Source organism: Cetorhinus maximus, chromosome 9 (genome assembly GCF_964194155.1).
Source record: "Cetorhinus maximus chromosome 9, sCetMax3.hap1.1, whole genome shotgun sequence".
NCBI classification, from domain to species: domain Eukaryota; kingdom Metazoa; phylum Chordata; class Chondrichthyes; order Lamniformes; family Cetorhinidae; genus Cetorhinus; species Cetorhinus maximus.
Window position 1 is genome coordinate 23,557,959 of NC_135887.1, and position 24,518 is coordinate 23,582,476.

General features: G+C 44.8%; 1 protein-coding gene across 1 annotated transcript in view; it reads right to left on the reverse strand.

Moving 5' to 3' along the window:
* Positions 1-20,562, reverse strand: part of LOC144684452 (transient receptor potential cation channel subfamily V member 1-like) — a 50,632-nt gene extending 30,070 nt beyond the window's left edge. The window contains exons 1-8 of the mRNA XM_078548244.1: positions 20,472-20,562; positions 16,689-17,077; positions 15,435-15,604; positions 8,732-8,884; positions 7,975-8,115; positions 4,448-4,746; positions 2,750-2,926; positions 1,631-1,789 (exon numbers count right to left, since the gene is read on the reverse strand). Coding sequence (XP_078404370.1) covers positions 1,631-1,789; positions 2,750-2,926; positions 4,448-4,746; positions 7,975-8,115; positions 8,732-8,884; positions 15,435-15,604; positions 16,689-16,993 — 1,404 coding nt within the window. The 5' untranslated portion in view covers positions 16,994-17,077; positions 20,472-20,562. The remainder of the gene's footprint in view (positions 1-1,630; positions 1,790-2,749; positions 2,927-4,447; positions 4,747-7,974; positions 8,116-8,731; positions 8,885-15,434; positions 15,605-16,688; positions 17,078-20,471) is intronic.
* Positions 20,563-24,518: the final 3,956 nt, after the last annotated feature.

Below are 24,518 nucleotides of genomic sequence, written 5' to 3' on the forward strand. Positions count from 1 at the left end.
TTAGTCAGTACCACTGCCATTAACACCCCTTTCTCCTTTTGTTCATGACATCTTTGGCAATCTCTCCTTTGCCTCCACCTATCGCTGGCCTTCTATCCAGCTTCACCTGCTCCACCCTCCCTTAAACAGTATAAATTTCATCACATTTTTACTTCTCTTTAGCTCTGAAGAAGAGTCATACAGACTCAAAACGCTAACTCTGTTTTTCTCTCCACAGATGCTGTTAGACCTGCTGAGTTTTTTAAGCATTTTCTGTTTTTGTTTCAGATTTCCAGCATCCGCAGTATAATGCTTTTATATAGAAACAATGAAAGATTCATAGCACGGAAGGCAGACATTCATGTCTAAACTGGGTGAAAAGAAAGCTATCTAGTCTAATCCCAATTTTCAGCTCTTGGCCCGAAGCCCTGTAGATTATAAAATCTTTGCGCATCTTGATTTAGAAGTGTTAAATGGGATAGCAAATTCATCAAACACACCCAGGACAGAATATTCCAAAGGAGAAACATTTCACAACCTCATTATATCCCAAATGATTGGAATGAAGTACTTTTTGAAGTGCAGTCACAGTTGTACTGTAGGAAACATGGCAGCCAATGTGTGCACAGCAAGATGCCATGAACAGCAATGTGATAATCAGCAGATAACCTGTTTTTAGTGATATTGGTTATCGGTTGACGGATACGTATTGGCCCCAAGGCACTGGGGAGAACCTCCCCACGCACGCCCCCACACCTCCCCTGACCCACCCACCACACCACTAACCCCTTCTCTTCTTAGAAACAGTACATTGGGATATTTTAAATTCAACTGAGAGGGCAGGCAAGGCCACAGTTTAACATTTCAACTGAAAATGATACCTCTGACAGAGCAATACACCCACAGAATGGGCCCTCCGGCAGAAACCACACCCTCAGTACTGACCCCGACAATGCAGCACACCCCCAGTACTGACCCTCCAACAGTGCAGCACTCCCTTAGAACTGATCCTCTGACAGTGCAGCACTCCCTCAGTACTGACCCTCCAACAGTGCAGCACTCCCTCAATACTGACCCTCCGTCAATGCAGCACTCTCTCAGTATTGACCCTTTGACAATGCAGCACTCCATCAGTATTGACCCTCCGACAATGCAGCACTGCCTCAATACTGACCCTCTGACAATGTAGCACTCCCTCAATACTGACCCTCCGACAGTGCAGCACTCCTTCAGTATTGACCCTCTGACAGTGCAGCACTCCCTCAATACTGACCCTCCGACAATGCAGCACTCCCTCAATACTGACCCTCTGAGAATGCAGCACTCCCTCAGTACTGACCCTCTGACAGTGCAGCACTCCCTCAATACTGACCTTCTGACAGTGCAGCACTCCCTCAGTACTGACCCTCTGAAAATGCAGCACTCCCTCAATACTGACCCTCCGACAGTGCAGCACTCCCTCAATACTGACCCTCCGACAGTGCGGCCCTCCCTCAGTACTGATCCTCTGACAGTGCAGCACTCCCTCAGTACTGCACTGTGAGCGTCAGCCTGAATTTTGTGCTCAAGACAGGCCTTGTAACCCATGACCTTGTGACTCAGGGAGAAGAACGCTACCCCACCCAACTCAACTTGAAGAACAGAGCTGCACCTTTCCGCCCTCAATCCTGTTGTAGGCTGTTGTGGTGAAGATGATCATGTAGGAAAAGTAAATGAAGAACTTGGTGTAAAAGATGTAGCTGGCAAAAGTGTTCCATTTCTCCTGCAACAGGTGCTTCAGCGGCTCTAAGTTTAACATCTCCTGTCGGTTCTGAAAATATATAAAACAAACCAGTTATCAAGGCTGTTAGTTCAGGCACAAACCTAACAATTAGACTCCGAGATGCAAAAGGATGGCTGGTGTGGTGAGGGGAAAATATCACATGGGCATTGTGGTGGATGTTCTTCTGCCACTGAGTTACTAAAGCACTATTCACAATGTGCTATATTCACCTTGGGACAATATGGAGGGGGATTTACAGTGCACCTAACCCCGTGCTGTACCTGTCCTGGGAGTGTTTGATGGGGACAGTGTAGAGGGAGCTTTACTCTGTATCTAACCCCGTGCTGTACCTGTCCTGGGAGTGTTTGATGGGGACAGTGTAGAGGGAGCTTTACTCTGTATCTAACCTCGTGCTGTACCTGTCCTGGGATGTTTGATGGGGACAGTTTAGAGGGAGATTAACTCTGTATCTAATCCTGGGAATATTGACTCCCCGAAAAAAAAGGAAGAGAATTGACAAAACAGAGAAAGTAAATTTTGAAAAAACCCAAGGTTCTCTGGTACTGCCCATGTTTAATATGTACAGGAATGGTCAGATCTCTGCCACGGAAGGTGCTGTAAACTATGCATTGAAAGCAGTGACTGGTGTTTTTCAAAGTGTAACAGTCAGGATAATTACACTTCATAATATAGCTTACAGGACCATAGAATGATACAGCACAGAAGGAGGCCATCCGGTCCATTGTGTCCAGCTCTTTGAAAGACCTACCCCATTAAACCCCTGCAATTAGCTCTTGGTCCATAGCCCAAACAATATTCCCTTTCCTAGAACTAATCCAGTTCTCTTTCGAAAGTTACTGCTTTTGCTGGCCATTCCAGCAGCATAATCCTGACTCACTGTTTGAGAAAATGTCTCCTAATCTCCATCCTTACTGTTCTTTTGCCATTTATATGAAATCTGTCTCAACTAGTTACAGAACCCCTTGCCAGATAATTCAGGTAACGTACCGGAGTCTCACTGCCATAGGTGATAATCTCCAACACCGACTTTTCCTCATATGTGTCGAGGGCGGAGAGGTCATAGAGCGATGAGTGCACTGGCCCGTACGCCCATTCTGTGAATTTCCTTGACAGGTGTCGACATTCCTCTTCGTTGATTTCCCTCTCAATGATGTGTTTCAATATCTGAAAATGAGACAGTATTGAACAAAAATGCACTCCAAAGGAAGGGGAGTTTACTGGGGTGTAGTGTCTCAAAGTGTTTTGTCGTGTCTGTGTCAGCTTTGATGGAGGGTCAGTACTGAAGGAGTGCTGCAGTGTCAGAGGGGCAGTACTGAGGGAATGTTGCACTGTTGCAGGGTCAGTACTGAGGGAGCGCTGCACTGTTCCAGGGTCAGTACTGAGGTAGCGCTGCACTGTTGGAGGGTCAGTACTGAGGGAAGCGCTGTACTGTTGGGAGGGTCCGTACTGAGGGAGCACCGCACTGTTGGAGGGTCAGTACTGAGGGAGCACCGCACTGTCGGAGGGTCAGTACTGAGGGAGCACCGCACTGTTGGAGGGTCAGTACTGAGGGAGCACCGCACTGTCGGAGGGTCAGTACTGAGGGAGCACCGCACTGTTGGAGGGTCAGTACTGAGGGAGCGCCGCACTGTCGGAGGGTCAGTACTGAGGGAGCACCGCACTGTTGGAGGGTCAGTACTGAAGGAGTGCTGCACCGTCGGAGGGTCAATACTGAGGTAGCGCTGCACTTTTGAAAGGTCCATACTGAGGGAGCGCTGCACTGTCAGAAGGTCAGTATTGAGAGATGTCTGCACTGTTGGAGGTCCCATCTTTAGGATGAGATGCTAAACTGGAAGAGAGCGGGGAGATCTTTCCGGTGTCCTGGACAATATTTATCCCTCAACTGATATCACCGATATAGATTAGCCGGTCATTATCACAATGCAAAAAACATTCAGCAGGTAAATCACTGCTGCTGTTTGTTTTTCTTCCCTCATCCTTTGCAAACAGTAATCTTTCTCCTAATCTATTCTGAGAGTTTTTCCAAACTCTTCCTGTTTCTGTGGCAGAATATTATGCTCAATATCTATTGCAACATCTTTTTTAGCTTCACTCTGTCGCAATCTCTTTCTGTCAGTCTCTCTGTCAATCACTCTCTCTGTCTTTCTGCAGAATATCACTCCTGTGAATAAGTGCTTATCTCTCTCTCTCAGGATACCACTTCTAGTTTTCATCGGCCTTGTTACTATATCTCAGTTTTATCTGTCATTGCCTCTCGTGCTCACTATCCCAATCTCTTTCTCTATGTTATAAAGTAACATTCCCTCTGCGTTCGCTCTATTCTCTCTGTGATCTCCCCGTCACAGTTTCTCTGTTAACCTTGCTTTACTGTCACAGCATCCCTTGCTCTCTTACAGTTTCTCTGCTGTGTCTCTCTTGCATTCACACCCTGAATCTCCACCTGTAAATTTTTATTGAGTCTTTCTCTCCACAACTGAAACTGAGTTTCATTCCTGTCGTTCCTAACTTTTTTGGAACATTGAAAATATTGAAATGACACTGAGCTCAGACGATGTGGAATTAATGAAAGAAGCTCCTCAACAAGAATACACAGAGGCCTCAGTGCATAAACAGTGGGTACTATTTCTCTGGCCTCATTGCTCCTCTTCGCTGTGTTTCCTTACTCAGAAGCTGGGGTCCACCCACCTCGATTTTGCCTGTCTTTGCAGCCAGCTTGAGAGGAGTCAGCCCCTTCTTGTTCTTCACACTTTCCAGGTTCAACTCTGGTCTGATCGTCACACCCATCCTCAGCAGGTGATCGTACATTTGGGTGACAAACTTGGTGTTCTCCTTGGTGTTGTCGGCGACGGATACCAGCGCATGGAGCACATTATTCCCCATGGAGTCTGTTGCTGTGATGTCTGCCGGTTGGTACGGGTTTTCCAGCAAGTGTGTCACCACATCCAACTGGTTTGTGCAGGCGGCCAGCGAGAGAGGCAATTCCCCTGTTGGAGAAAGAGATCTAGTCACAACAACAACAAACTAATACAGCATCCTTAATGTAGTAAAACGCACCAAGGCACTTCACCGGATTGCAATCAGACACAATTTGACACAGTCACATAAGGAGATATTAGGATAGGTGACTAAAAGCTTTCTCAAAGAGGTACGTTTTACGGACTGTCGTAAAGGAGGAGAGAGACAGAGACACAGGGAGGTTTAAGGAGAGAATTCCAGAGCTCAGGGTCCAAGCAGCTGAAGGGTCTGGCCACCAATGGTGGAGCAATTAAAATTGAGGACGTGAAAGGGGCCAGATTTGGAGGAACGCAGAGGTCTTGGAGCATTGCCGGGCTGGAGGAGACTATAGAGATAGGCATGGGCCCAGGCGATGCAGGGATTTGAAAGCAAAGATGAGAATTATGAAACTGAGGCATTGCTGGGAGCCAATGTTGATGAATGGACACAAGAAGTGATGGGTGAGTGGGACTTGGTGCAAGTTAGGACATGGGCAGTAGAGCTTTGGATGAGCTCAAGCTTATGTTGTGAGGGAAATAGGAGGCAGGCCAGGGGTTCATCAGAATAGTCAAGCCAAGAGGTAGCAAAGGCATGGATGAGGGTTTCGGCAGCAGACGAGCTGGTGAACAGGCAGAGACCAGGTTACAGGGGTGGAAATAGGCAGTTCTGGTGATGGAGAAGATATGTAGTTGGAAGCTGATTACAAGGCGGAAACAGTCTGCTTCAGCCTTAGACAGTTCCTAGGGAAAGGGATGGAGCCAGTGATGAGGAGAGACAGTAATGGTAATGTTGCTGAATTAGTAATCCACAGTCCCACAGTAATCCACAGTAATATCCTGGTGACACAGGTTCAAATCCCACCACGGCAGCTGGTGGAATTTGATTGCAATTAATAAATATGGAATTGAAAGCTAGTCTCAATAGAGGTGACCATGACAATATCATCAATTGTTGTAAAAACTCATCTGGTTCATTGATATAGCTTAGGGAAGGAAATCTGCCATCCTTACCTGGTCTGGTCTACATTTGACTCCAGATTTACAGCAATGTGGTTGACTCTTAAATGTCCACTGATATGGTCCAGCAAGCCATTCAGTTCAAGGGCAATTAGGGATGGTAAACAAATACTGGCCTTGTCAGTAATTCCCACATCCCATGAAAGAATAAAGAAACAAAATGAGGAAACAGTGATTGTGGCAGGACTGAAGACAAACTCTTTCACCTTCCCAATATTTAGTATGACAACACTCATAGGAACATGCAGAAGGCCATTCAGCCCAATGAGCTAGCTTAGTCAGATCACAGCTAACCTGCATTTTAACTCCATCTATCCACCACTGCTCATATGCAAGTAGATACATGCCTATTACCCCTACTCTGTCTTCTTAACTCATAACTGATTTTCCTTCAGACCAGTATCTTTCAAAGTATTAAAGATATTCTGATCCTAGGTTCAAAGTTGAAGAAATACTTCCACCCTTTAATCACAGAATCATAAAATAGTACAGCACAAAGGGAGGCCATTCAGCCCATCGAGTCTGCAGTGGTTCTTTAAGAGCAATCCAGTTAGTCCCACTTCCCTGCTCATCCCTAATATACCTCCAATTTATCTCCGGTATTTATACAATTAATCTTCGATCCCCGAGGGTATACTGTCACTGTACAACATTAGCTGCTGAGGTTCAGATCAGCTAACTACTCACATACAATGAAAGTGCATCAAGAGATTGCTGCTGATCTTTAGGCGGAATCGTCCCAGATTTGCACTAAGTGCGGTGGCGGGCAGATAAAACAACTTTTTACCCACCGGCTGCAATGGCGGCTTCTCACGCTGTATCATCCCAAACCCGCTGCATTAATTATGCATTCCCAGGAAACACGCCAATTCAATGGCAGGCGCCATCACTTCACCGCTTCATCATGCCAGGCGCCAGATTTGAAGTACAGCTACGCGCGCACCTCTCAGTGTTTCCAGCCCAGAACGGCTGCAAATAAGACATGGCCCTGAAAGGCAAGCAGGCTGCAGCCCCCAGGTTTATTGATGTGTCCCTTGAGTGCCTTTTGGACTGTGGAGGCCCCCCATGATGTCCTCTACCCCAGCTCTGGCCGCAGGAGGGGCAGCAACATTATCGCTCCGGCTTGATAGGCGATGGCAGTGATGATCAGTGCCAGTGCTGCACAGAAGAGGTTGACCATCCAATACAGATAGAGGATGAATGATCTCATCCATCCATCTTATCACCCTCACACTCCAGCCCATCACACATTCACTGGTATCTCACTCACTGCCAGCTCGAGGGACATCACCACTCACTCTCTCACACACACCCTCACATCACCATCTGGCCTCATCTCCTCTGGAGACTGCTTCCTCAGCCCTCACCATCTTGAGGCCACTTGCACAGATCAACTTGTGCCCCCACACACACCCTGGGATACCCTCCTTCCTCAGTACAACCCTCACCCTGCAGGCCCTTGCCTGAGGCCACTTCTCCCCCTTCTCCCAAGCAAGAAGAAAGCCCTTGCCCTGCAGTCGTACAAAGCCAGCCCCACCTTATGGCTGGTCTGGTGGGTAGAGGGCTGCCTGTGAGCCCCCCGAAAAGTGATGTGATGCTGTCTGCGAAGCCTGGTGCCGATGCCCGAAGCAAGGCAGGCAAACCTTCAAGTCCCGAGCGAAGTGCAGCTCGCCAGGTGCATGTCACTTATGTGTCGTTGTGAAACACGTTGGCGTGAGGACGGATGATCCAGCGAGGGAGGATGTGTTCCGGTGGGCTAGCCTTACAATGATATAATGCAGATATAGTACAATGAGGTTCCCGACATCCGATGGTGGGAAACGCAGCCCGCCATCAACGGGCTGAGTGGACGATCGTAAACTGGTTTCACAATGTCATGAAACTGAGTTTTGGCCTTCTCACCATATTGTCTGCTCACACCGCCAAACACGCCCGACGCCAGTGAGCTCAGAAAATTCCGCCCTTTGTGTGGGAGGAATGGAAATAAAGTAAGTTGCCTCTCTGCCCTCCTACCCTTGTTAAGCAGCTTCATGGAACTTACTGGGAATATGTATGCGTGTCTGGCTGTTTGAATTTGAATTTTTCCCAGTTAGTTTGTCAGGCCTCCTTTTTTGCTTCGGGTTCTCATCAATTGTTTCCTCCCCCGCCGTCCCACCCCCAACTATCCACATTGTTACCTGGATCTTGCTCTGCTTTTCTTACCAAAGTAAAAGCCAGTTTGGCTTTCTTTTTGCATGAAGAATATCCCATTGGCCTTGGCGTGGACATCAGCGCCATTCCGAAGCAGGAGCGCCACGAAATGCAGACACCGGCGCTCGATGGCAATGTGTAGTGCAGTCTGACCTAGGGTAAGGTTGGCAATGGGTTAGTCAGCAGGCTGAAACAGTGCAGCTCGGAACAGGTCAGACAGTTAAACAGTGCTCTTAAACTCGGCAGTCCCGGGAGGGCGGTGGTGGGGAAGTGGTGGTTATCTTGAAGGCACTAGTGTAATCTATGTTCCCTTCGGTAAATATTAACACACCTCAGGGAATCTCTGAAAATATTAACACACGCTCAGGGAATCTCTGAAGATATTAACAGACCCTCAGGGAATCTCTGAAGATATTAACAGACCCTCAGGGAATCTCTGAAGATATTAACAGACCCTCAGGGAATCTCTGAAGATATTAACAGACCCTCAGGGAATCTCTGAAGATATTAACAGACCCTCAGGGAATCTCTGAAGATATTAACAGACCCTCAGGGAATCTCTGAAAATATTAACACATCCAGCCCCCCACAATCCCTGAAAATATTAACACCTCCTCGGGAATCCCTATAAATATTGAAACGTTCCCAGGGTTGTCTCCACGAGTTCACCCCTCAGCCTTGAGTTTTCTAGAACCCCAGCCTGTTCAGTTCCCTGGAGATTTATTTGCACTTCCTGGAGACCCTGCATGCCACTGCCAGCGCTTTGTACCCTTGTAGTAGCTGTCACTGTAGGCCGCATTGATGAACTGGTTCAGGTTGTCGGTTTTCTCTGCGATATCCAGCAGCAAAGGGATGGTATCGTTCCGCTGGTTATTCAGGTTTAATAGCGCCTTCAATAAAACTGTTTTCCCAGTCTCTGGGTCTGAAAGACATAAAATGTGAGATTATAACATGGTCCCTCAGAAAGGAAAGGGTCATTCAGCTCATCAAGCCGTTCCCCATCCAGAGTACCCAATGGAGCTCTGCCCATATTTTAACATTGGATCAGCAGGAAACCATCAAGAACATTCTGTCATTCATAAGCACAGGTACCTGGGGTTATATGTGCACAAATAATCAAAGATGGCAGGCTAGGTTGAGAAAATGGTTAATAAAGCTTACGGGATCCTGGGCTTTTTAAGTAGGGATATAGAGTACAAAAGCAAGGGAGTTATGAACATTCATAAAACTCTGATTCAGCCTCAACTGGAGTATTGTGCCCAATTCTGGGCACCGCACTTTAAGAAGGATGTGAAGGCATTGGGGAGGGCGAAGAAAAGATTTACAAGTGTTGTTCCAGGGATGAGGGACTTCAGTTACATAGATAGATTGGAGAAGTTGGAGCTGTTTCCCTTGGAGAAGGTTCAGAGGAGATTTGATACAGGTGTTCAAAATCATGAGGGGTCTGAACAAACTAGATAGAGAGAAATTGTTCCCATTGGTGGAAGGGACAAGATTTAAGGTGAATGGCAAAAGAACTAAAGGTGACATGAGGAAAATCTTTTTATGCAGCGAGTCGTAATGATCAGGAATGCGCTGCCTGCAAGTGTGGCGGAGGTAGATTCAATTGGAGCTTTCAAAAGCATTCAATAATTATCTGAGAATTATCTGATATTACATGGCTACAGGGAAAAGGCAGGGGAGTGGAGCTAGGTGAGTTGCTCTTAGAGAGGGCCAGCACAGAGATGATGGGCCAAATGGCCTCCTTCTATGCTGTAACCACCTATGATTCCATGATCATGCTGGTCTGTATCTTAACTCCATCTACCCACCTAGGTTCTGTAACCTTTAGTGCTCTTTGTCTAACAAGAATTTATAAATCAACTGACCCACAGACTCAACAGCTTTTTGGGAGAGTTCCAGATTTCCACTATGCTTTGTGTGAAGAAATGCTTCCTGACTTCACCCATGAAGGACCTTGGCTCTAATTTTAAAGTTATGCCTCCTTGCTAACAGAAGTGACACATCTGTGCTTGGATAGCAAGTAAAGGAATCTCACACAAATGTCTTAATGAACAAGTAACCTTGTTTTTATGAGTAAGAAGAGATTGAGAGATAATCCAGTTTGTTTTATTGATCTAGGGATCGAATAATGTGGGTAGAAGCAATTTCACAGAATATCACAGCACAGAAGGCCATTCAACCGCCTCATGTCCATTCTGGCTTCTTAAAAAAGGATATGCAATTAGTCCCAATCTGCTCTTTCTTCACAGCCCTGAGCATTCCTCCCCTCCAAGTATTAGCTAATTCATTTTTGAAAGTTACCACTGAATCTGCTCACATCTGTCAGACAGCCCACTCCAGATCACAACTTGCTGCTTAAGAATGTTTCCTCATCTCCCCCTCCCGTTCTTTTGCCAATCACCTCAAATCTGTATCCCTATGGTTACCAGTCCTCCTGCCAGTAGAAACAGTTTCTCCCTGTTCACTCCATCATAACCCTTCATGATTCTGAACACCTCTGTTAAAGTCTTGCTGCAATGGTAAAGGACATTGGTGAGGCTGCACCTGGAGATTGCATTTAGTTTTGGTCTCCTTATTTAAGGAGGGTTATATTTGCAATGGAAGCAGTTCAAAGAAGGTTCACTAGGTTGGTTCCTGGGATAGAGGAGTTGTCTTGTAAGGAAAGGTTGTGCAGGGTGGGGTCTATACCCATTGGAGTTTAGAAGAATGAGAGGTGATCTTATTGAAACATACAAGATTCTGAGGGGGCCACCCAGGGTGGATGCTGAGAGGATGTTTCCCCTTGTGGGGGAAATAATCTAGAACTGGCGGGGCACAGTTTAAAAATAAAGGGTTCCCCCATTTAAGATGAAAATGAAGAGGAATTTCTTCTCCCAGAGGGTCGTTAGTTTTTGGGATTCTCTTCCACGGAAAATAGTGGAGGCTGGGTCATTGAATATATTCAAGGCTGAGTTAGACAGATTTTTGATCGACAAAGGAGTCAAAGGTTATGAGAGGGCAGGAAAGTGGAGTTAAGGCCACAATCTGAGCAGCCATTTTTGTTTTATTCATTCACGGGATGTGGGCATCGCCAGCTGGGCCAGCGTTTATTGCCCATCCCTAATTGCCCTTGAAAAGGTGGTGGTGAGCTGCCTTCTTGAGCCGCTGCAATCCATGTGGTGTAGGTACACCCACAGTGCTGTTAGGGAAGGTGTTCCAGGATTTTGATCCAGCGACAGTGAAGGAACGGTGATATATTTCCAAGTCAGGATGGTGAGTGACTTGGAGGGGAACTTGCACGTGGTGGTGTTCCCATATGTCTGCTGCCCTTGTCCTTCTAGATGGTCGTGGGTTTGGAAGATGATCTTATTGAATGACAGAGCAGGCTAGATGGGCTGAATGGCCTACTCCTGTTCCTATTTCTTCTAATAAATCTTCTCTTAGCCTTTTCTCCTCTAAGGAGAACAACTTTAGTTTCTGCAGCGATTCCACAAAACAGAAGTCCCTCACCCCTGGTACCATCCTGGTAGATCTCCTACATACGGTCTCAAAGTCCTAAAGTGTGATGCCCAGAATTGGCCTCAGTGCTCCAGCTGAGGCCAAATCTGTAATTATTAAAGGTTTAGCTTGGGCTGTGAGCACAGAACTAGAGGGTATGGGAGTAAAATTAACAAGATCAACTAAGTCATGAGATCATAAGGATTTTTTTCCCATATTGAGTTCTGATGAATTGGAATAAACTCTCCACTAAAGGGGCTTGTATTGTGCTGATTAACCCTCCCCTCCCTCCATTTCTGTCTCCAAATCCTAAACCAACTCTGCTTGAATTGAGTCTTAAAGAGGAAATGATGCCACTTTGCCTTTGGTGTGGGGGTAGGAGGGGACCAGTTGGAGGAGGGGAGGGGGGTGGGGGGGGGGGGGTAGTGGTGGTGTAGGATGGGGTGGGGCTAGGCAGTGGTGGGTCGGGGGGTGGGTGGGTGAGTGAGTCCTTCTCGACTATTGAGACTCCTTGCTGCCTCTGGTGGCATTACTGTGTGTCCATGGAAGTTTCCTTCTCTAATTTGGAGGGTTCCCTCTTGCTGAGGGATTTTCCACCCTAATAGATGGTTTTTTTAAAATCATGATACGGGTTTGATAGGGTAAAAAATGTTTCAACTTTTGGTGTCGGGGTGAAGAGAAAGATTAGAACTAGGTACCACACCTGGAGTATTGCGTACATTTTGGTCTCCTTACCTAAGGAAGGATATACTGACATTAGAGGGAGTGCAACAAAGGTTCACCAGACCAATGCCGGGGATGTCTGGATAGCCCTGTGAGGAAATATTGAGAGACTGGGCTTGCATTCTCTAGAGTTTAGAAGAATGAGGGGTGATCCTATTAAAATTCACAGGGCGTGACAGGGTAGATACAGGAAGGATGTTTCCCCCGGTCGGGGGTCGAGAATCAGGAGACAGAATCACAGAATCACACAGTGCAGAAGAGGCCCTTCGGCCCATCGAGTCTGCCCCGACATGTGAGAAACACCTGACCTACCTACCTAATCCCATTTATCAGCACTTGGCCCATAGCCTTGAATGTTATGATGTGCCAAGTGCTCATCCAGGTTCTTTTTAAAGGATGTAAGACAACCCGCCTCTACCACCCTCCCAGGCAGTGCATTCCAGACCGTCACCACCCTCTGGGTAAAAAAGTTTTTCCTCACATCCCCCTAAACCTCCTGCCCCTCGCCTTGAACTTATGTCCCCTTGTGACTGACCCTTCAACTAAGGGGAACAGCTGTTCCCTATCCACCCTGTCCATGCCCTTCATAATCTTGGACACCTCGATCAGGTTGCCCCTCAGTCTTCTCTGCTCCAACGAAAACAACACAAGTCTATCCAACCTCTCTTCATAACTTAAATGTTTCATTCCAGGCAACATCCTGGTGAACCTCCTCTGCACCCCCTCCAGTGCAATCACATCCTTCCTATAATGTGGCGACCAGAACTGCACACACTACTCCAGCTGTGGCCTCACCAAGGTTCTATACAACTCCAACATGACCTCCCTACTTTTGTAATCTATGCCTCGATTGATAAAGGCAATGTCCCTCCGCCTTCAGAGATCTGTGGACACACATGCCAAGGTCCCTTTGTTCCTCAGAACTTCCTAGTGTCATGCTGTTCATTGAATGCTTCCTTGTCAAATTACTCCTTCCAAAGTGTATCACCTCACACTTTTCAGAGTTAAATTCCATCTGCCACTTATCTGCCCATTTGACCATCCCGTCTATATCTTCCTGTAGCCCAAGGCGCTCAACCTCACTATTAACCACTCACCAATCCGCAAACTTACTAATCCAGCCCCATGTAGTCATCTATGTCGTTTATATAAATAACAAATAATAGGGGACCCAGCACAGATCCCTGTGGTACGCCATTGGACACTGGCTTCCAGTCACTAAAGCATCCTTCTGTCATCACCCTCTGTCTCCTATAACTAAGCCAATTTTGAATCCATCTCATCAAATTACCCTGTATCCCATGTGCATTTGCTTTCTTTATAAGCCTCCCATGTGGGACCTTGTCAAAGGCTTTGCTGAAATCCATATAAACTGCATCAACTGCACTACCCTCATCTACACACCTGGTCACCACCTCAAAAAATTCAATCAAATTTGTTAGGCATGACCTCCCTCTGACAAAGCCATGCTGACTATCCCTGATACAGACTCAGAATAAGAGGTAGGCCATGTAGGACCGAAATGTGGAGGAATTTCTTCAGTCAGAGGGTGGTAAGTCTTTGGAATTCTCTACCTCAGAGGACTGTGGAGGCTCAGTCATTGAGTGTGTTCAAAGCAGAGGTCAATAGATTTCTCGATAGCAATGACATCAAGGGATACGGGGATAAGTGTGGGAAGATGGCGCCAAGGTAAAAGATCAGCCATGATCTAGTTAAATGGCTATAGAGGCCAAATGGCCTAGTACTGCTCCTCTGTTCCTACATATGATCGTCACTAATAAACTCAAAAGGGAATCAGGAGGGAGTTCTTTACCCAGAGAGTGGTGTGAATATGGAATTTGATACCTTAGAAAGTAGTTGAGGCAAATACAGGAAACTGAATAAACACATTGAGGCAGAATGGAATAGAAGGTTATGTTGATGAGCTTAGATGAATTGGGTGAGAGGAGGCTCATGTGGAGCACAAACATTGGCATGGGTCAATTGGGCTGAATAGCCAGTTTCTGTGCTGTAAATTCTATGCAACTCTATGTAAAATGGGCACAGGTTCAGGGTTGGTTTCATAGAGTTCAGGCCATCAGGAATTCTGCCTGGGAGAGGAGAATCCAGCCTACAGTATCCTCGAGTGTGAGGAAGTTGCCTCAGTTTTCCCTACACTCAGTTTAATGTTGCCAAAATTGTGCCAGACTGTTCCCACATGAGCATCTTACTCTGCTGGCCTTTGGGAAGAACCAGCCAGTACTTGATTCCTCTTTCACAATGCGGCACTGTCTCTGGAGTGGGACTCAAACCCACAAGCTTCTGACTCAGAGACACGAGTACTACCCACTGAACCACGGCTGATATCATGGGTGAGATGTTTACAGTTGAAAGCATTCAAACAGGACTATTTACCTACCATGATGTAACTCACTCCATTCTCCAGCATCTCTTGGATAATGCTTTGTGCTTCTGAATGCAACAGTACTCCATGAATTTACGGAGATTTACCCCCTTCCCGTTCTTAGCTCTGCAGTGTTAAAGTTTCACTTTTAGTACAACCTTTTTCAATTACAACAATAATTGAGTCCTGAAGCTGAAACAGGGCAGCGTGCAGGAGGGGGAAGGTTTCCAATGACCCTGGTCTCTGTGGAAAGGATGGGAATAACTATCTCCCATTCCCCAGCCAGTGAGTCATTCTGGAAAGTTCGTGCTCATTGGCTGAGAGGAGGATGGAACTTGTCTCTGTGGAGTGTCCCTATCTCTCCTCCAAGTCCCACTCCAGAGACTTGAGCCCATGATCCAGGGTGATGCTCTCAGTGTCAGTACTGAGGCTTTTGGATGAAATGTTAAGTCGAGGTCCCATCTGCCCTCTCAGGTGCTCATAAAAGATTCCATGGCAACTATTTCGAAGAGGAGCAGGAGAGCCCTTCCCAGTCTCATAGAACCAATATTTATCCCACAACGAACATCTCTAAAGAACAACTTATCTGGTCGTCATCAGATTTATATTTGTGGGATCTTGCTGTGTGCAAATTGGCTCCTGCGTTTCTTAAATTACAACAGGAATGACACTTCAAAAAGTACTTCATTGGCTCTGAAGCACTTTGGGACATCCTGAGGTTGTGAAAAGCGCTTTAGAAAAGTCTTTCCATTCTTCCTTTAGTCAGTGTTTAGATTCACACTTGGGATGAAATAGGTACTGGAGGGTAGCTGGTACCCATGGGATAGATCCTTCAGGACCAGGAAAGAGGTGGTGAGAAATCAGGAGGGAAAGGAAGAAATTATACCTCTGAATTTCCAGTCGGTGAGACGTTCGTTGTTTTTGATCAGGTACTCCAGTAATCCATCTAACTCGACGGCCTTGCCTTTGGATGTTATTTCAAACAGCCATTGCCACTCATAGACTTTGAGTGCTGAATTTCCTTCACTGCTTCTAACTGAACTCAAAGATTGCATCCTATGGAAAACAAAAACTGTTTAATGAAACAAATGAAATCAAAAATCCAAAGACAAAACAGGTTTCAGTGTACGCAATGCCTTGACTTTAAAATTTTCATCCTGGTTTCCAAATCCCTCCAAGAGCATGCTATTTCCTATTTCCATAACCTCCATCATCTTCTAAGATCCCCGCAGTCCTCCAATTCCAGTTTCCTGCACATTCCGATTTCTATTGCTCCACCATTGGCTGCCGTGGGCCAAGGCTCTGGAATTCCATCTCCTTCTTTAAGACACTCTAAAATCCTGCCTCTTTGATCAAGCTTCTGGTTACCTGTCCTGACATCTCCTTGTGTGGCTCGGTGTTAAATTTTATTGGACAACATCCCTGTGAAGCACCTTGGGACATTTTCCTATGTTAAAGATGCTATATAAATGCAATAGCTGTTGTTGCTGCTGTTGTATACAGAAATGGAGTGAGAAAACATTGAGTAGCCTTGACGGTGGTGCTTGATTATAGATGGTTACAAAACTCGCTATCAAAACTCTATTTGTTAAACAGCTGAGAAATAAACTGTATCATTGAGTCTCATCATAACTTTTCAAAGCTTTGAAAACTTTCAAAGTCAAACAAGAAAAGTTAGGGTAAAGCAAAATACTCCGGATGCTGGAAATCTGAAACAAAAACTGAAAATGCTGGAAAAACTCAGCAGGTCTAACAGCATCCGTGGAGAGAAAAATAGAGTTAACGTTTCGAGTCCGTATGGCTCTTCTTCAGAGAAAAATCTAGTGTTACAGGGCTCAGTATCTATTAACCCCTTAAACACCCACCCACTGTATATAAACACCTCACCAGCTTCAATCATGCTTTTTTGGTGTCCTCTGATCTGAGATTTTTGCACTTCCTGGTAAACCTCCTTCTGTGCTGTAACCGTTCTATAATTCCATTCTATAACCTTGTTTCTGCTCAGTCATATAACAAGTTATATTTATATACTGCCTTTAACGTCCCAAGGCACTTCACAGGAGCATTACAAAACAATATTTGACACCAAGCCACTTAAGGAGATATTGGTTCGGATCATCATCACCAGCGGCCCACTTACTTAACCTTCTCCTGTGCTGCCGGTCTACTGGATTTTGGTGAAGGATAGCCTTTTGAGAAAAAGGAATCCATTGGTGCCTTGGCTTTTGAGGCATCACCTTCCCGAAAGTGAGAGTGTTGCTGTGTCCTTTTTAAAAGGTTGGGAGTGGACGACAATGGACTCTTGGACACAGTGGAATACCTGGGAGCCGGAAAGGAATTTTCCAGCTCCTCATCCTCGGTGAACACGTCATCCGTGTCCGGATTCAAACCGGTTTCGTCAGTGACCTCAGACTGGTCGGCATCATCACTGTGAAGCCGCTTCATTCCAACAGAGCAAGCTGTGTTAGGCACAGGATCATCCAACCAGGAGAGGGTTATGAAGAGGGGTCGTGGCAATCTTCAGGCACCCTGAAAAAGAAAAACATTTAGTAAAAAATGCATTAAATATCCAATATATCCAATAACACAAAGTGTGTTATATATGGAAACATTATACCCAATATCGCAGTGTGCTACATGTATACAGGAACTTTATCTCGACGTAAAGTTTTTTTTATTGTTGATTACACCTCTATGAAGCCTTTCAGGATGTTTTTCTATATTGAAGACCCTGACATAGATGCAACTTGTTGTTATACTGTTACCATTTTCCGCAGTGATCACTGCATTTAAATTCACAAGATGTACAATGGCTTGAACTTTTCTGCTGAGTGACCACCTCCCGATACTCTTGGGACCCAACAAGCCCATGGCCCAACTCCTGAGAGTGTCAACTACTCAAAGGGGAAACAGAACTTGCTATTATTAAGTCTCTTTATTAAGTGAATAGCAACTGAAATAATATTATAGTCGGTCAAGAAACAGAATATAGAATTCTCAAGGTATCATGCATGTATCTCATTCTATGTCCTGTCCAGGAGTTGCTAGAAATCTGATTATTCCCCCCATGGTAGGGCCCCAAATCCCACCCCCCCCCCTCCAGAGTGAGCGAACCCCAGTTTGCAAACGTATAGGTGTCTTTGTCAGTGTCTATGATAGTATTAAGAATTTCAGTTTGTCCGCAATGATATTACGTGCTGCCAGTGCTAATATTTCAGAACTTGAATTTTGAAAGAGTTCAAATCCACAATCATCATGCAGTTGCCCTTCCTTAGATCCCATACATGATCACCAAAGAAACGTAAATAACTAAACGAGGAAATTGCAACACAGCGAATAATGAGGGAAATGGTAATGGGAACTTGCAGGCCTTTAATGTGGAAACATATCCCAAAAGTCTTCACATGGGCATATTCAACAACAGAAGGATGGGCCAAATGGCCTCCTTCTGTGCCATTATGACTCATACTGAACCAAAGAGGAGGTATTGGAAGGGGGAAGTTTCACCAAAGACTTGGTTAAAGAGGCTGGAGGATTTTCTATTTTTATTCATTCAGGAATGTGACTGTCCCTGGCAAGGCCAGCATTTATTGCCTATGAGGAGGTGGTGGTGAGCGACCTTCTTGAATACTTGAATTTTTGATTGATTTGTTAGACCATTTCAGAGGGCAGTTAAGAATCAACCACACTGCTATGGGTCAGACTGGGCAAGAGCAGCAGACTTCCTTCTTGAAGGGACATTGGTGAATCAGAAGGATTTTCATGACAATCCATTAGTTTCATGGTCACCATTACTGATACTAGCTTTTTATGCCAGATTTATTTAATCCAGTAAATTTGAATTTTAAATGGGATTTGAACTCGTCTTCAGATCATCAGTCCAGTCCTGTGGGAAACTAGTCAAGTAGGATAACCACAATGTTACCATACCCATCACACCCATGACCGTTGTGTGGTCCCTAAAGGAGAATTCTGTTGCGAAAGACAGTGGAAGCGCAAAGCAGGTTGGACATGTGATTCTGAAAGAAAATAAAGCTTGCATTTCTGAAGTGTTGCCTCGGGTCAGTGGTAAAGTCTTTAGGATCACAGAGCAGAACTGCACAGTGGAGCTGCTGTGTGAGCGTGAGAGTTGATGAAGGGGTGAAGCAGCTTCCGTTGTAAAATCCTGCTCCAGTACAAAATTAGATCAGTGAGCAATTCAAACCAGGCATCCAGCACATTAACTGAGTATTCACACAGCCAGGGTCTGCTCGCAAAGTACTTGGTACTTGATAAGATTTTCCTCCATAGTCTTCCACTAGGGAATTTTCACAGGAGGAAAGTTATTTTAGCCACGGAACAGGGGAATTTGGTTAACTCTATTATATCCTAGAACCCTGGTACTGGATATATACAGAACAGACTCTCTCTCTCTGAGAGAGATGTAGTGTATAGCTTATTGTCTCACTCTCCTGAGATCTGAGTTCAAATTCAGAGTGCACCATTTAAAGAAAGAACTTGCATTTATATGGCACCTTTCACGACTCAGGAAGTCCCAAAGCACTTCACAGTCAATGAAATGCTTTTGAAGTGTAGGCACTGATGTAATGTAGGAAACACATCAAATTTACACACAGCAAGATCCCATAAACTGTGATCGCATCTAGATAATCCATTTTAGTGATGTAAGTTGAGGGAAAAATATTGGCCAGGACACTGGGGAGAACTCCCCTTGCTCTTCTTCGAATTAGTGCCAGGAGACTGTTTACATGCACCTGAGAGAGCAGATAGAGCCTCGGTTTAACATCTCAACTGAAAGGTGCCACCTCTGACAGTTCAGCAGTTACAGGGGAGTGGGTGACAAGCTGGAATCTAATCGAGGGTTTTTGAGAGGTTTATTAAAAGAATAATGCCTACGTTGCTGAACATGATCTTTGTACAACATTCTGTTCTGTAAAATGCATGCACTTTTAATGCAACAATCCCAATCTATAACATTTTCTGATTATGTCCTGTTTGTAGCCTTTCAATAACATAGGAATCATGTCACAATCTCAGTTTAAGTTCAGGTTTTAATGCATCTGTTGCTATTGACTCTTATTTAAAGCAGGGTTATGTAAGGTTGCATTCATGTAACAAATTAATAAACACATTTAAAAAACACCCCTCTATAAAGTACCCTCCGAATTAACCAACTTCACTGTAACATGCATTGATACAACATAGCTTACTTCTTTTTTAAAGGGAAACAATATAAAATGCCCTCAGTATAACACACCCCAACTAGATCGCCGTTTCTATTTCGTTCCCAAATAATCACATGAAGGGTATCTGATGTGATATATTAATCTGTTTGTTCTTGGACACACAGAGATTTTCTACGATACTTACAATTATTCTGGAGATCTTATATTCCAACATTTGCAGCAGAGTGTTTGTTCATAGAATTATACAGAAGTGAAGGAGGCCTTTGTGCTGGTGCTGGCTTTTTGAAAGAGCTATCCAATTAGTTCCACTCCTCTTTCTTCACACCCCTTCAAAGTTGTTCTTTTTCAATACTTAACTTTTGAAATTTACCATTGAATCTGCTTCCATCACCTTTTCAGGAAGTGTGTTCTCCAATCATAACTATTATTGCATAAACAACATTCTTCTGATCTCCTCACCTGGTTCTTTTACCAATCACTTTAAATCTGTATCTTCTAGTTGACTGTTGTGCTACTGGAAACAGTTTCTCTTTGTTTGCTCAATCTAAATAAACCCTCTCCTTGCCTCCCTTCCTGCAGGACAGTGACAGCAGTTCGTCTGAGGGATACAGGGTTTGAATGATCACTGCCAGTGGCACTGAACGTGAAACTGCTGAACTTTACTTCCCAAAACTGAGATTCCCTCAAACAAAGTGCAAATTCTGAAACTGCTGATGGGACAGTCTGTGTTTTCTTACCTTTAGATCAACTGCACACACCCCCAGTGACTGTGTGGTGTCAGACGGAGGCTCTGATATGGGGCGATAGCTTGAACCAGTCCGGGTGTCCTGGAGTAGAGATGCTTCATCGGTTCCCCTTTCACATGCCTCCCCTTTCCATTCCCTTGTCAATGTGGCCAGTGAAATACCAATCTGCTCTCAAAAACTATTGCCATCAGCACTGTTCTGTGCTGCATCTCTCTGCAACCACTTCCTTTGTCTAGTTCGATGCCTCTCAGTGCCCTTGAAATACTTCAACATTCAGAAATGAGTTCACTTCTTTTAAACCAAGAAACTTAGCATATCCAAAACCAAAAAATTCAAAACTATTTATCAAAAGCAGAACTTATTAAGAATGCCTGTTTGAGACCCTGTCCAATTATATTCTCCATACTCCTTGAACCTATTCTTCCATTCTATTACATCATGACCGGAATGCACCTCAATTCAATTTATTCACCTTACCTCCATATCCCTTGATACCCTTATCCAACGCAAATCTATCCATTTCAAGTCTTGAAAATCTAATTATCCCCCAGCATCCATAGTCTTTTGGGGGGAGGTTCCAGGTTCTCACTGCCCTTTGTGTGTACGGTCTAGCTGTAAATTTAAGAATGTGCCTTCTTTGTCCCAGATTCCCTCAGCAGAGGAAATAGTTTCACACTGCATTTACCCTATCAAATTTTTTTTAATAATGTTAAACACCACCATTAAATCATCTTTTAGCCTTCCAAACTCAAGGGAGTACAAGGCATTGATTTCAGCAGACTCAAACCCACCTTGGTTTTGCTGGGCAGGTTGGATCAAAATGGCACTTCCCCATCCCTTGCCCTTCCCATAAGCCATTTCAATTGAAAAAGGTGTTTGACAGTGCCAATTTTGGTGAACGGTGATTGATAGTTTGCTGGAATATTCTATTTCATGGCCTCAGGATGTCCCAAAGTGCTTCACAGCCAATGAATTACTTTCGAAGTGTTCTCACTGTTATAATAATCCATCTTGGACAATCGGGGAGTGAATGAAACATCTTCCCCTACTAGTTTCTTGCTCAGTTGCTAGCATTCTTGTCTCTGAATCAGACAACTGCAGGTACAAATCCCATGCCAGGGGATTGAGCTCACAGAGGTAAAAACAAAAAACTACTGCAGATGCTGGAAATCCAAAACAAAAACAGAATTACCTGGAAAAACACAGCAGGTCTGGCAGAATCGGTGGAGAAGAAAAGAGTTGACGTTTCGAGTCCTCATGACCCTTCAGCAGAACTGAGTAAAGTTAGGAGAGGGGTGCAATATAAGCTGGTTTAAGGTGGGGGGTGGGGTGGGGGGAGAGAAGTTGCGGTGGGGGGGAGGGGTAGTGGTAGTAGGGACAAGCAAGCAGTGATAGGAGCAGATAATCAAAAGATAATATCACCACCTTTAACACGTCTTTGTTCCTCTGTCTGTGATCTTTTGATTATCTGCTCCTATCACTGCTTGCTTGTCCCTACTACCACCCACCCCCCCAGCTTCTCTCCTCCCACCCCCAACCTTAAACCAGCTTATATTTCACCCCTCTCCTAACTTTACTCAGTTCTGCTGAAGGGTCATGAGGACTCGAAACGTCGACTCTTTTCTTCTCCGCCGATGCTGCCAGACCTGCTGAGTTTTTCCAGGTAATTCTGTTTTTGTTTTGTGACTGAGCTCACAGTCTGAGCTGACACGCTGTACAGTACTGAGGGGGTACTGCATTGCCAGGTGCCATGCTTTGGCTGGGACATTGAACCGTTCTGCCTGTTCCAATGGTCCGGATAGAGATTGAAAACTCCAATATTCAAACCCCTATTCAAAGAAAAGCAAGGGAGTTTTCCTCGGTGTCCTGTGATGATCATCTGCCCTCAAACAGCACCACCAAAACTCAGACTACCCTTTCATTCATCTCATTGTTGCTGGTGGGATCTAACTGTGTGCAAAACAGTTGTTACATTTGCCTGTAGAACAACAGTGAGAAGACAAAATACAAGTCCCGGTCCAGGCTCTCTTTATGTGCAGCTACTGAGCTGATCTATATTAAGAAAGACCTGCATTTCTATATCGCCTTTCAAAACCTCAGGCCAAAGACAAAATCTTGAAATGTACTCACTGTTTTAATGTAGGAAATAACAGCAGCCAATTTGTACACTGCAAGTTCCCACAAACAGCAATGAGGCATTGATCAGGTAATCTGTTTTTAGTGATGTTGGTTGGGAGATAAATGTCAGCCAGCTTTATCTCCTTTTGGGTTCATTAATACCAGTTTCATCAGGATGGAGGGACAGTTGGAGGAAAAGAAGGAGCAGGATATTCAGGCTGTCGGCTTCTTACCTTTTGCTCAAAAGGAGTTGGGTTCAGGAACCAGCCAAGACTTGATGTAGCACCGAGGGGGTGCAGTATGGCTGGAGGTGTTGCTCATCGGATGGGATGTTAAACCTAGACCTTGTCTCTGGCTGGTTCTGGTAAATATTAATGATCCCTTGGCATTCAGATTCCTTGAGCTCAATATTCCTCAACCAACACCGTTAAAAATAATCTTGTTCTTAAAATTTACCTAGCCATTCACTGTGCTCTGTTTGTGGGATCTTGCTGTGCTTGTCTATATAACAGCCACTGCTGTCCAAAGTAATGTGTTGAAGGATAAGGGTCTTTGAGATGTGATTAGTGCTCATATAAACAAAACCTTCCTTGATGTTTTTGAAACTGGCCTTATTCCAAAGTTGTCGAGTTGATTGAATTAAAAAAACCTGTAATTCCATAATGAATGTTCAACTGCAGGGAGAGTGCAAGTGGTTACCCACTAGCTCAATTACTACTTACCCAGAACTGATCATTGTAAGTTTACATTGTGGCTGAGTGATTCAAGGTCAGTAACACCAAGTCAAAGTGCACAGATTGAAATTAATGAAGGTGAATTTAAAACAGATGACATTGGCGAAAAATGTCTTCACTTAAGGGCGATGACTCTGAACATCTGAATTGAGGAAGCCATTCCATTTCTCCAGCCTATTCTGCCATTCAATTAGACCATGTACTAATCTGCATCTGAACTCCATCAGCCTTGGTGGTTCCATAACCGTTCATACCTTTAACCAACAAAAGACCATCAATCTCAGTTCTGAATTTTCAATTGGTCCCCAGCCTCAACTGCTCTTTGGGGGAGAGAGTTCCAGATTTCCACTCCCCTCGGTATGAAGAAGTGCTTCTTGAAGTCACCCTTGAATGACTGGCTCGAATTTTCAGGTTACTCCTCCTTGTTCTGGATTACCCCACCAGAGGAAATAGTTTCTATGACCCTATCGAATCCTTTAATCATCTTAAGCCCCTCAGTTAGATCACCCCTTACTCCTCTAAACTCAAGGCAATATAAACCTAGTCTATGTAATCTGTCCTCATAATTTTAACCCTTTTAGCCCCAGTATCATTCTGCTGAACGTCTGCTGCCCCCTCCGAGGCCAATAGAACCTGCTTAAGGTGCATAATATAATCCTTTTAGAGTCAAAATCAGCATTTATTTCCACAGTTACTTGCTGGGTTGCTGAATGGCCAGAACACTGCTGAAGAGCACCAACTGAATTCTGAAAGTGCCTCATTCAACTAAACCACGGCACCTTTAATGGTCTATCCATGAGTTTGTACAGAGTCTCTGAGCGTTGACAGGACTTCAGGACTGCTTCATTAAAGGGGTGGGCCTATCGGGTTGAAGGGTTGCCAACGTGATTCTCCAGGAATTAAGGTTTAATGTCCTGGTCACACTGCAAGAATCCCAGGAAAAAAAAGCATAGGACATTAAAGAAATTGTTTTTGTTTTGTTTTTTTGAAGACTTGCTAACAGTCTCCGCTAGAGGTCTTTCTGATGAGGAATTACTGTTTTCGCAATTTTGTGGGTAAACGAAGTTAGCGGTCATGGCAGGCAACATGCTTTTCTTTTGCTTTGAACTCTCCATCGGCTCCTTTCGACCATGCAGATCTGGGCCTATTGTTTCTCCAGCAGGGTTCCCCTGTTGCTGTTTGAAGC